Here is a 13,307-nt window from a genome sequence, read left to right as displayed (position 1 = left end):
ACAGAATGACAGAAAAGAATGGGAGGAAACAAGTATGAGTCGTGCTAAAATGGGCTTCACGTCACGCCATCAGTCTCTTTCATCATTGTTACACATTCATGTCAACGTAATTTAATAACAGAATTATTGGGATTCCATCCAGATAAAAAACAAAAAAACATTTTTGGAAAATTGCCTTTGTTAGATAAGAATGAGAAGAAGGAGTTATGTCCATGTTGATCATCTGCACCATACTCATGAAATATTGAGATTTAAATGCAAGATATATAGTCTTGTCATTGTTTTTTCCCCCCAGCGCTTTGGAAGCGAGATTCTCGGAACATCTGCCAAAATGCTTCATACAGCAGAATCTTTCATCATTTGTCATCCACATGTCTGTAATTTGTCACCTGGTCTATCAAAATAATGGAATGCAGACATTATGCCAGGTCTTAGCGGAATAATGTGCCAGTGTTGTAGGAGTATTGTGAGAGATGCCATTACAGCCCACTGACTTGCTCTCATACAGCATCTGTTTGTTTGATCACTTTTTGGCACTTGCGTTTATTTATTTATTATTTTTTTATCTCCATATTTCCTCTCCTCCCATCATTTCTCTTATCTTCCTGTCAGCAGAACCTGTTCTTATTTCTTTTTTAGGCGGCTGTATTTAATGTTCTGTGAAACTAATGTGGAGTTATTACTGAAATTGAGGGAATTTGCTGGCAGGATGAGTGTCAGATAGTACATGTAAAATTAATTTCTTGCTTCAGATCATGTCAACAAGTAATATGACACGTTTAAACACTTTCTTATAAAGTGTAGTATTAGTATTCTCTACTAAGGTTTCATTCCACTTTTTAGATACATATTTTAGGGCTTAAAAATATTTTTCATAGGACATCCCAATGCCAATGAACTCATTTTCCCATCAGAATCTAAATACCCATTGATTCTGTTTGTCTCCTCAACTTCTACAATGACAAATAGGACCTGAACAAATTAGAATTTAACTGCCTGCACAAAGGATTGTTGCTTACAAGTAATTAATATGATCCAAATAAGCTGAGTTTGGGTTCCCTACAGCTCCGTATTGTAATGAAATACTTTGCACTTTTTTATCCAGAGACACTGTTTGAACTGTGGGGAAAATATGGAGGTGTTTTCTAAATCATGTCTGTCACAGATAGGGAATGCTTTACTTTCAGTATTGACCACCTGCCTGCAGTATTTTCCTCCGGTTCCTTGTGATCTAAGAAAGGTGGCCTGTCCATCAGTATAAAATGATGTTGGTTTTTTTTGTCGTATTAGCATCATGTTTTATTAGCGTGATTTCCAAACATTTTAACTTGTTTGTGCCACTCAGCAGTTTAGATTTTTTTTCAAATATATGTAGGTAGCTTTATATATATATATATATATATATATATATATATATATATATATATATATATATATATATATATATATATATATATATATATATATATATATATATATATATACATATTATATATATATATATATATATATATATATATATATATATATATACATATTATATATATATATATATATATATATATATATATATATATATATATATATATATACATATTATATATATATATATATATATATATATACATATTATATATATATATATATATATATATATATATATATATACATATTATATATATATATATATATATATATATATAATATGTATATATATATATATATATATATATATATATATATATATATATATATATAATATGTATATATATATATATATATATATATATATATATGTATGTATGTATGTATGTATGTATGTATGTATATATATATATATGTATGTATGTATGTATATATATATATATATATATATATATAAATATATATATATATATATGTACATCTTGTTTATAAACATAAACAAGGACAGAGGGGATCATTGTTGTTTGTTCATCACAAGTGATCTTGTTTGCCTGCGAGACTAATCACAAACTAGTAGAATAGATTTTATTAAACTTGTTTAAGAAGTGGCTCATGTCCAAAGAGTATTGAACCAGTTCACCTTCTCAACACCATCGATTATATAGTTATATATGTGAGATGCTATCCTAACCACAGCAACAGCTTAACCTTATTTATATCCCCCAGCGTGTGCCCTTGGTATATGTGTCTTTGGAATTGCTTCAAACTCATGAAGCTGCACACACATGTGGATGTGAACTTCGGTGTTCGTGTGTGAATCTACAATGAATACTTGTCCAACTGAAGCAAAGTTAAAGTGCTGCGTTTGAGGGAAAGGGCAGCTCATAGCCAGTGCTCTCGTCATTCTGCTCCCGTCTGTAAATTCGCCAGTGAAAACCTATTAATTATCTTATTGAAGGACCTTCTAGCCGACTAGCCATCACGAGCTGTCACTTTTTATGAGTTCCCTCTCTCACTGGTGCTCCAACTGCAACGTTTAGCTCAAAAAATGCCTCCTTTGCTTTTCATGTAATCCGTCATGATTAATGAAAACCGCTTTTTAACTCGATCTGTGACCTCACTCACTGAATTTAAAGAGCAGAGCATATGTGGGTTTAGAGCTCTAACATAAATGACTTCTTTTTCATTGTCCTTACTATAAACCCATACTTACACCTTTTCTTAATTTGGTTGATTAATTTCAATCAAGGTGAATGAATTTCTCCATATTTCATAGCCACTGTGACACACAGCCCATCCTATTCGCCTCCCCATGAGCAGTGTAGGTAGAGCGTGTCAGAATGATTAGTAACTTCGTCATAAAGTGTTCCCAGTGGAAATAGCACAGGGTCCCTCTAAGGGCTTGCAACCTACGTTTTCAACATACTCACGTAGAGGAAACAGAAAAGTTGGCAGGCTCTTGGTCAAGGTAAAATCAGTGTATTTTGAAGGAAAGGGCCGGTGCTTCTCTCAGAACATATCCATCTGTAAATCTGCCAGAGCAAACCTATTAATTATCTCCTAGAAGGACCTTTCTAGCAGGCTGGCCTGCTCTTGCTGTCACTTTTTATGAATTCCTCTCTACTTATGCACTTTGTGGAGGGTCCCTGCTCCAATATTTGGGTGTAGATAAATTCCTTTGCAATTCAGCCTTGCTTTATGACCTCTTAGATTTCCAGAGCAGACACCGGAAAAGAAGAAATGGTTGAGGCTGCTTCAAGTTTTAGTTTTATATTTTTTCATTCACTAGAAAAGCACGGAAGTCACAAATGGAGGCGGGTCATAGGTCAGCTGGGAGAGGAGTTGTTTTCATTTACTTGTATTGGATGTTTATTTGGTGTGAACGCGGCTGATGGGCGTGTGTTTGCTTTGTATGCAGGAGAGTGCCAAAGCTGCCCTGAAGATGAAAGACTGCCAAATGACTGAGCGCACTACACAGACAGAGCACATGGGGCACGAGGTGAGATGGTCACAGGAAACACATACAGTCTCTGTTTTCTCTGTCAGGGTAAACACAATTAAAGCATTGCAAACTTTATTTTCAGAAACATAACTCAGAGTTTCTATTACCAGATGAGTCTCAGATTTAATAACAATCTTCACTGCCAGGGCCTTTGCTCTCCAGTTTTGCTTGACTTGTTATTCTATTTGTGATAATGGATTTTATGGTGTCGATGACTGCCAGGTCTCCACTACCCCTTCTATTCTTTTCCAAATCTTTAAGAACATCTTTTCAAGTTTAGCTAAAGCTGTATTACATATCCGGCTACACGAAGATGTTTTGCTGCATATTACAGTCCACTACCTACTCCTCCCCCTTCATCCCCCAAATTCCCACAGAAAGAGTGCTTTGCTGCTTCCTGCCTGCCTGCTGAAAGCCCTCAGCTGACATGGCCTCTTTGGCTTCTCTAAAGGCTGACAGTATGGGAACACAGCAGACTTAATGGATGACTGTCTAAAAATGGCTGCCTGTTACAGAAACGGGAGCAGAGTTTCAGGATCTGTCTCTTTGTCTTCTTTTTCTTTCTTTCAAAACACTCTCTTCGTCTTCTCCACTGCTCCAAAGGCTCTTTTATACCTTTAATCCTGCTGTGTATAAAGTTGGCAAGGAACACTGTTCAAAGAAAAAAAAAGCTTTGCATTGTGTGAGTAAGTAGATGCACAATATCTACACAACACACTGCCTTATGCATGCAGATACACAAACACACAGCAGATACTGTTCGAGTTGATTTATACAATGTCAAAAGCATGGTGAATGCATTATTTGGATGGAAGAAGAATCGGTTTTCATGAGCAGCAAAGTGTTATCACTCTCCCAGAGTTCTCTAAAATAATAGTACAAAATTATGAGCTTTAAATTGTCCTCTTACAGGCATAATGACGATAATTATTCTACCACTACGTAACAGTCACAAAGACAAACAGAAGGAAGCACCAGCTGCAAATGCTCATGGAGAGTGCGATTTTTATATATTAGGGCAAAAGAGCAGTCAAGTGCTCCATGTGCAAAGGTCAACATGATGCTCTTTTGCTCGTGCACATGCAGAGAAGTTAAGCAAACTCCATGTGCACACTTTGCCAGTAGATGTGTAAGAGCCTTTTATAATGACTGCAAACTGAAATATTTACTTTCACTGCAAAAAAGAAGCATTTTCTAATATAATGTATTGACAATTTCTCTGTTTCTTAAATTATCCTGGAGAGAGTCACAAACATTACTTATAAGTTTAACTGATGTTTTAATAGATAGTGAAGCTATACCACAAGAGATGATATTTACTCTGTGATCCTGAAGCTTCTTTTACAGAAATATTTCATGTTTTCAGTTCTGGAGTTTTTTTGGGGGGGGAATCCTGGTATTGATGGAGCACAATTTGAAAAATGTATTTATTATGGATCTGGTGTTGGTGAATCTGTGTTGGAACAGTCTTCCCCACTCAAACAGATTACAATGGCTGGAACATAATCATGTCATCCCCAGATGCCAGTAAAGAGAGTTAATCAGGTAATTTGATGGGTCTTTTCACAGACTTGCCACTAAGATTTGGCTTTATATTTAGTCTGCCTGGTCAGAAACAAAGCAGCTCGGGCTGATGAACACAGTGTACCAGTTTTTAGAAGAAGGTGAACAGAATGGAACAAACAGATTAAGCATACATAATGAAACGTGAGTCCACAAATTTAGGTTTCGATTTAATCTAAAATGCACCAAAGTCTTCACTCACAGGCTACAGAGAAATGTGTAGTAAATATGGACTTCAAATTCACAATTCAGGGCAGCATTTCTAGTCAAAACCCCCTACTTCATCTGTGCTGCACTATGTATCTCTAAACAAATGTAACATCAAATTCACCTTAAATGCCTCATAGAAATGCCACTATCTAGCGACATCAAGTTTAAATTACAGCCCAGAATTGTGTAATTTTAACACACCTATTGCCATTTGTCCTATGAAAATTCCTTTTTCTAAACCCCCTTTTCTTTACTCTTTCTTTTGTTTGAATACCAAAACACACACTTTGTGTCTACATTGTTCTCCATTTGCCAGAGCTAAGTGATGTTTTGCTTATGAAGTTTAAAACTGTCAGAGCCATTGTCCGCTTGTTTTTAGTAGAGGCTGAAATAAGCAAAAGAGTGGGAGTCTGTGTGCAGTATGTATTAGTGTGCAAATTTATATGCATGTCCATGTGTTTGTTGCTGTTTGTTTTGTGAAGCACCCATTAGTCCTGGACAGCAAAGTCAATAAAATGCTGTTGAAAGTGTCTTTGACTTCAGCTAAACCAGTTGTATTTATGTCCCACACAGTATATTTAACTTGTTATTGTGGCTTTTTGAATGGTTTATGTATTGTAATGTCTCACTGGCTTAATTTGCACATCAATATGGTTATGCCATTAACAGAAGATAGAATATGTAAAATATGTCTTTGCATTTTGTCCGTCCTGATATTTCTTCATTGCTAGAAAGCTCAGCGAAAAAAGCCATTTGTTAAGAGGTTCTAGTCCATTCAGTTGTCTGTTTTTGTTTTTTTTTTCTTTTGTTTTTTTGTTTTTTTATATCCTGATTAATTTTAATGGATTCCATTAAGACCAATTTTAAACAATTAACTTGATTTACCTCTCCATGACCACCAGAAAAAAAGAACCCCTCTAAAAACTCTTTATGCTCTAATTCAGTAGGTATTAAAGGAAATTTCAACTCAGAAGATCCAATCAATTATATCACCTCTCTGTGGTGAAGTGGTTTGATAAATTGAAGAATAATCATTTGAATTCAAGAAGTGCCACTTAGTGTCTCATCTTCTCTGCCAGTGTAAAAAAGAAGATATTAGCAAACCCGATACAGTCCAGTGAATAGTAGTAAGCAGTGATCATACACGTATCTCCTGAACTCGCTCATCGCTATTTTTGGAGTTCTGCTGGATGTGTTGTTGAATTCCAAAGTTTAGATGTACAGTATCCTTATCGTTCTTATTTGGTACAGATTTAAGACGTCTTGCATGACTTTGCTATCCATTATGAGGCTAACACACAGCTAGTGAGTCCTCCATATGTATGCCCCTCAAGTAGATGGGCTCTTAATTAGAGGAGCAGCTGGCTGCCCGCTAGCAAGCTAGGCTAGCAGCACAGGTGACTTAACTCAGCAGTAGCTTTCAGCATGTGTGGCCTGATTTTACCCACCCTCCCCTCCCCTCCCCTCCCCACCTCTATGTGTGTATGCATGTGTGTATGTAAGAGAGAGATAGAGGTTGAATGTCTCCTCATGTATGTTTGTGAGTGTGTGTGAGATGTTGCATGGAGTAAGCCTATATAGGTTAGCTACCCCAGTGCATCGAGGACGTCACAAGCAACAAAAAGTATGTCTACAAGTGGGGCAGCTATTTCTACTGCTCCTACCACTTCTCAGGGTCGACCATCTCCCTCCTTTATCCCTCAAACTTATTCTCCTTCTTTTATGGAACGCCCTTTACACCTTTACTCACTCTGTTATTGTCTTTTTCTTCTTCTCCTTCTGCTTTTGTTCGTTAATCCCTGAGAGTTGACATTTTACTTTTTAGAAAGGATTTCTTTTCCTCCTTTCCTTTCCTTTCCTTTCCTTTCCTTTCCCTTCTCTTCCCAAGTTTTCGGAGCTTCAGGAATTCATCAGGGATGCTTTTGCCCTGGTTTTTATGTATCGGACACTGTGTCCTAGGAACAGCTCTTGGCCCAAAGTCAGAAATTCAACTCAAGGCTAACTTTTGTCAGAGTTCCTTTATGAAACTACTTTAACAAGGCCGCCTTATTTATGCTGACTTTCAAGAAGGTCACCAAAGTAGAAGTCTGTTGGATTTTCGGGGTGCATGTATCATTTCTCATTAAAAGTCATGTTCTATGAATGAATCATTGCATCACATCTGTAAAATGATGTAAGGTAAGCTGAACCATAATTTTCTGTGACTGTCAAGTTTGAGTGTTATGCTTGCAAGCAAAGAGATGTGTGTCATATTAGATAAATAGATCAAATTTTTAAAAAAGTACAATTACTGAAATCAATGAATGAATGAATATGCCTTTCTAGATATTCAAGTATCCAATGATATTGAAGCAAATGTGCAAGGCTTTCCAGGGCTTACACCCAGCTCAGAGGGAGGAATTGGATTCACTGTAGTTACTTTCTTCAGCAAAGAAGCCTTTCACATCTCTGTGCACTATTTCTTTTCCTGTTAATTTATCCACAAGGCAGATCAGCAGTCTCAGTTACTCTTCATTTAGGAATTTATGACAGAGGCACTTATATGACTGTGTAACAGGTGAATGGAGAGGTGTTAAGAACACATGTATAGCTAGTGAGCTCATTTGAAATGTACTTATAATGATGTAAAGCAAGTCATCTTGAAGTCTTTCACTATTTGTCAGGACTAAACCAGTAAATTACACCATTGCTTGGTGATTTATGCAATTTGGCCAATTTCTAGATATGATATGAACCAGTGAAAAGCTAGAAGTGTTTGGTCTATTTCTGTTTTGTTATACTTTGCCTCTGACAACATAACTTAATTTTTTTGTTTGTTTTCACATGGATAACTTATGTTTCCGAAATATATTTCCTGTTAAATCCTAATGTTCAGCAGTAGTCATACAAATGAATGAATTTAAAAGGACAGTATCAGACTTCTTTCTTCTTCTTAAGTAAATCAGACATGTGATGAACCCCACATTGTCCGATAAATGTTAATAAAAAATTGAGTCTACAAGTGTAAATATGCTTAGTCTAAAAAAGAAAGACATAAATCTATTTGCAGATTGAATTCTGTTTAGCCTTTATTTTTACCAAGTCCCTTGAATGACCCCTTAAATGATTTTGTAACATAACTTTTGACATTTTAACCATATCTATGTGCAGTTTAACTAAACCTGGTGAACATCCACCACATCAAGAATGCCACATACCACCACCTAAAACTAAATACGTTTCGCAAACACAAATGGGAAAGCCTCTTCCCTTTTCAAGCCCCCTCACCCACTCCCCCATCACCCCATGGTTAAATATTTCTCTTTCTTTGAATTTACCACTGTCCATCTGGCAGGTAAGGTAAAAGGGAAGCTGACAAAGAGCTTGAAAAAAATTGGGGGGAGTTAGAGAGAAAAGGCGAGGAGCTATTTTATGTGCCTTTGAGCCTCTTTAGAGTTGGAGGTATGGTGGCTATTTGAAAGTTTTTTTTTTTTCTTTTTTAGATGGGAGTGAATCAATAGAGATTTCTTTCTTTCAGCTAGCTAATTTCATGGGCTTTCTTAAAGAAACGTTTTATGGAGGAATCAAAAGCTTTTGGTGGTGAGCTCACTCTTGTTCCCTTTTTCGCTTTAGCTGTCTCGCACCCTCTTTTTTTTTTTCTGTCATTTTCTATACTAAGTAGGTTTGCAACTTTTCTTTTATGGCCTCCTGTTTCTTTCCTTTTTGCTCTCTTTGCCGCCCCTTTCCTTATACCTTCTGTCCCCCTGAAAAGAAGAAGATGAATGGAGGCATAGTTGTGGGTAATTTATAGTTTCTTCTTGTGTGATGTTATGTTTGAATAGAGAAATATTTGAGTAGATCTTGCAGATTTTTCCCCGTTTATGTTGCATTCTATGACATGAATGGAATATTTAGAGCAAATATTTCAGCTTGATTAAAGTCCGTGTCCGTCTATGTGTATTTTGTATGTTTGTGTAATTTGTGAAATTTTGGAGACATTGCATCCTGCACCTTCTCCAGTCTCCCAAAACATCATTATGAAACATTTTACTGCGTAAAAATCAATGGTTGAAGGTTATTTGGAAAGAAATTCAAAACTGTACATGTCAAACCTTTGACATTTCTTTGGAGAATAGTGTATTTATTCAAATTTTGAATATTTTGGGACGTACAACAGTAGGAAAACATGAAAGTGTCATTCAGACAAGTCAGAGCAGGGTGATCACACTCAAGTAATTTTGCAATTAACTTGATAGGGTTCCTGTGGCTTTTTCCTCACTAAAAATGATGAGAATTTTTCCTATATCTTTTACAACTTTTTTTTCCTTTTACTTTTTTAAGGTGGGATTTGCTTGTTTTATTTGACAAAAGTAAGTTTTTCCAGACCTAAGGACTTTGATAAGTCAGCTAACCAGGCTCGAAGACTTTGTTTATTTGTAGACTTCCTAAATGTAGCTATGGTGTATTTTGCTTTTGATAAGTAGTAGATTATCATTTTATTCTTACCTTCTTTACTATATGTTCTACAGGCATAATTCCCCAAATACACAGTTTTGGGAACAGTTTTATCTTCATTCCTGTGATAAATTAACGCACATTTAACACTTCAGCCCAAAAGGTTTGTATTTGCAGCATTCCCATAGACAGTGGATTAAAATACCATTAGCTCCCTATTTAATGCATGTAGCCGGAGTATTAGGATTAAAATTGTTCAACAAGGTAGATGTTACATAGGTTCTCATTAGCTATTTACATTGGATTAATTTGAAGTGGGGGTTAATAGACAGTTTCTGAGCCTCCATGCAAGCTCTCTGCCAGAGCTCAGTAGAGATTAGTCTGTTTAGGTCTCCACGCCATGCCTGCCTTTTATTTTCTGAGGAGGTTTGGAAACTGTCTCTAATTGTGTACTAAAAACAGGATATCTCACCCCGCTTGCTATTGTTATTTTTCGAAGGTGGTGAGGTTATAATAGTTTAAGGATTTTTGTGTAAATATTTAAAGAAATACTTCAGTTGCATATTATATTTTGCTCTCAGATCTTCTATGAACACGTGTGTTCTCACAAAAAATTACAGCATGATTTTACAGTCCAGAGTTTTAATCTCAAGTCCTTATTAGGTGTAGTGTTGCCCCAAATTGTATACCAAACCAGAATTTTGTTTTTTTCGTCTTTAGCTTTAGTAGTTTACTTAGATATAGGTTAAGTGGTAAGGGAGATGTACTAGCTTTTTCAATATTTGCTCAGGAAAGTGGTGGTGTTGTTAAAAACCAGCATAAAGTTGGGTCATCCAGTAGTACCATTGGAAATGTGGTGGATTCAGGCCTCCTCTGTCATAGAGAAGATATAACGGGAACAACTGAGGCCTTGTCCATTTATTGTTCCATATAAATGGTAGTTTTCATTTTTGCAAAAAAAAACTTTTGGGGTGGTCTAAGAAGGGTCTAGAAGAGAGAAAGAAATTTTGGAATAATGTTCATCTTGAGAATGTTAATGTGTCCTGTCATGGAAATAGATAATAAACCAACTGTCAATTAATTCTGTGACTGATTTAAGTAGATTATCATAATTTGGAGAAGCTACATTACAAAATTTAAGGGTGATTTTAATGCTAAGATATATAAAATAGTCTGTTTCCACTAGGAATTGCATTTGAATAGGTGGTTTAAATCTCTATGATGGTTGATGTGGAATAAATAATTTTACAGCATGATACCTTGCCATGTAGGTTAATAATATTGGGTCAATGGGAGACAGATTGTTTTAGGTAGAATAACATTACAATAATATTGTCTGGAATATTATCACATTCTCTGCAGACATACTTTATTTCATTTAATTTGGTTGTGTGTCTATGTGTGTGTGTGTGTGTGTGTGTGTGTTATTTTTACCTTTATGCCGTAGTAATATGTTCTCAGGATGGGCTGTAGGGTTAGAGATGTAGATGTGGGTGGAGAGAGAAAAAAAAACACCATATAAATTCTGTTGGATGCATTGTACATCAAAATCAAAGTGAAAAAGAAAGAAAGGGAAAAACACTTTCAGCAAATAATCCCATTTTTTAAATAAATCCTTTTCTTTAGTCGCCAGTTACATTTTGGTTATTTCTCACAGAAATAGCCAGTGGATTAATTGCAAGTACAAATAACAGGTGAGAGAGGGGGCATCCTTGGTGTTTGCTCCTTGCAAATTGAAAAGGTTAAGATATAAAATGATGCATTTCAACTGAAGCAACTGATTAATCCAGGTTGAGTCATACTTGCCAAAGCGAGAAAGTGTTTCATGAAAAAAAGCAATGCTTCACCTCTAATGACAACAATGCAGTCTTTAGAGTCATGTATAATATTTAGGACCTGCTAATGCCATGAAAAGCTTGATGTCCTTTCACAAAGCCTCTTTTATGAGGATCAGGGAGAAAAGGCAAAGGTTCTCCAGCCTTCTTGCTTGCACTTTTGTAAAAATCTTAAAATTAGTGAAATTGTTCTGTAGGACTCAGATTCTGTTGGTGATTTCCCAGGTTTTAAAAGTACAATAATATGAACACTTACAATTGAAATCTAACAAATTTTCCTCTCATTCTATAGTGATTTATGCATCTCGCCAATAGCTTTTTTGGCTTTTTCCCTGAAGTGACATGAAAACTCTTTGGTTTTCCTGTCTTCAGATATCTTTTAAATCAAGTTCTACATAAAATATTTCTGCTTTTTAGATGGGTGGTGTCCAACCTTGAGGATTGGTCAAGTTTTAGGTCTAGAGCACAGTCAGAACCCCCCCCCCCCCCCATGATTGTATCATCACAAAGACATGAAATACATATACTAATTTAAGAGTTACCATTGTCAATCATAGGTTAATATATGTTCACTAAAATCAGATGTTGGTCTATATGGGTGCTCTGTATAATAATGAATCTACCTACAGTTTTATGCATTAGAAGAGGCAAAGTTTTATGACTAGGCACTGCTAAACCCCAGCATGAGATGAAAAAACACTTACAGTTAGTCTGACATGGCCATCTTTTTCTTAGTCAGCTCATTTCACACAGAAGAGGGCGTTTCTTGTAAGTCATTTTTGGGTGATATTGATATTTAAGTTTGGTAAATTTCTTGAGATCGCTAGCATTTCAAGAGATCAATTCAAGTTCAAAACCCTTTTCCATTTACAGAAAGATATTTATAATATCTGACCTTACTGGTGTGACTGCACACCTCACAATTTGAGAAATGTAACACAAACAAAAACAAAAGCCTTTCTCTCTCAGTAATGTGGCATGCTTATATATGTTCATTCTAAAAGAAGAGCAAAGAAGATGAAAGAAGAAACTATGGGAATAAACAAAAAAATCCTTATCCTTTTTAGCATAGGTCTTTGGTCTAATCCCTCTAAGAAAGATTACTGTCCACTCGTTAGCTTAGTAAAGTAAAAGTAAGCATTAATCATAGTGTGAGATTTTACACTATGAAATAATAGTGTAAAATGAGATTTCACTCTTTGTGAGGGGTTATGGTCAGTAAAACACCAACCAAATGTTAACAGCCAACAAAGCATTATTCTTAAAAGGAAATGAAAATATAAACTTGTCGCTTTGATCAAAAACATTTTCCACTCATTGTATAAATACAACCACAATAACCCTATTTTTGCCTTTTTGTTACACACGGTATTTTATGTATTGTAAATGTAAATATATTAATTTAGCACCTGCAGTATGATCTGTCGACCCTGAGCGCAATTTTGCTTGTAGGAACTGCGCCTGTATTTAACATGTTTCAAAAGGATGTGCAAACGGTTTGCGTGCTTGATTGCACACATGGCTGCGGTTATTGTCACAAAAAGGACATGTCAATACAAAGCAAAAAGGTGCAGAGAACTCATTTTTTACCCTCTTGTGAATAATTTTGGGATGCATGAGAAATCATCAAAATAAACAACTTGTTCAGCATTGCCATTTTGGAGCTGTTGGAGGAACTCAGGATGGATTTGGACAGTAGTCATTGAATACCTGCAAATGACAGATATTACTTGTCACAGCTGGGATCCCCCATTCCTGTTGTTCAGATGTGCTGTCCAAGTCCTAAATGCTATGTGTCGCCGGCTGGTCATGGTTATTAGGTTTCCAAGCACTCTGCA

The 13,307-nt window shown here is 35.8% G+C and overlaps 1 protein-coding gene across 1 annotated transcript in view; it reads left to right on the top strand.

Moving 5' to 3' along the window:
- ccser1 (coiled-coil serine-rich protein 1) overlaps positions 1 to 13,307 on the top strand; it is a gene marked incomplete at both ends in the record, with an annotated part of 117,543 nt that overhangs the window by 54,935 nt on the left and 49,301 nt on the right. The window contains one exon of the mRNA XM_079250883.1: positions 3,344 to 3,424. Within this exon, the coding sequence (XP_079107009.1) occupies positions 3,344 to 3,424 (81 nt within the window). The remainder of the gene's footprint in view (positions 1 to 3,343; positions 3,425 to 13,307) is intronic.

The sequence above is a fragment of the Telmatherina bonti genome (assembly GCF_933228915.1).
Source record: "Telmatherina bonti genome assembly, chromosome: 13".
Classification (NCBI taxonomy): domain Eukaryota; kingdom Metazoa; phylum Chordata; class Actinopteri; order Atheriniformes; family Telmatherinidae; genus Telmatherina; species Telmatherina bonti.
Note: the sequence above shows the minus strand (reverse complement) of the source record. Positions and strands in the feature narration are given on the sequence as shown.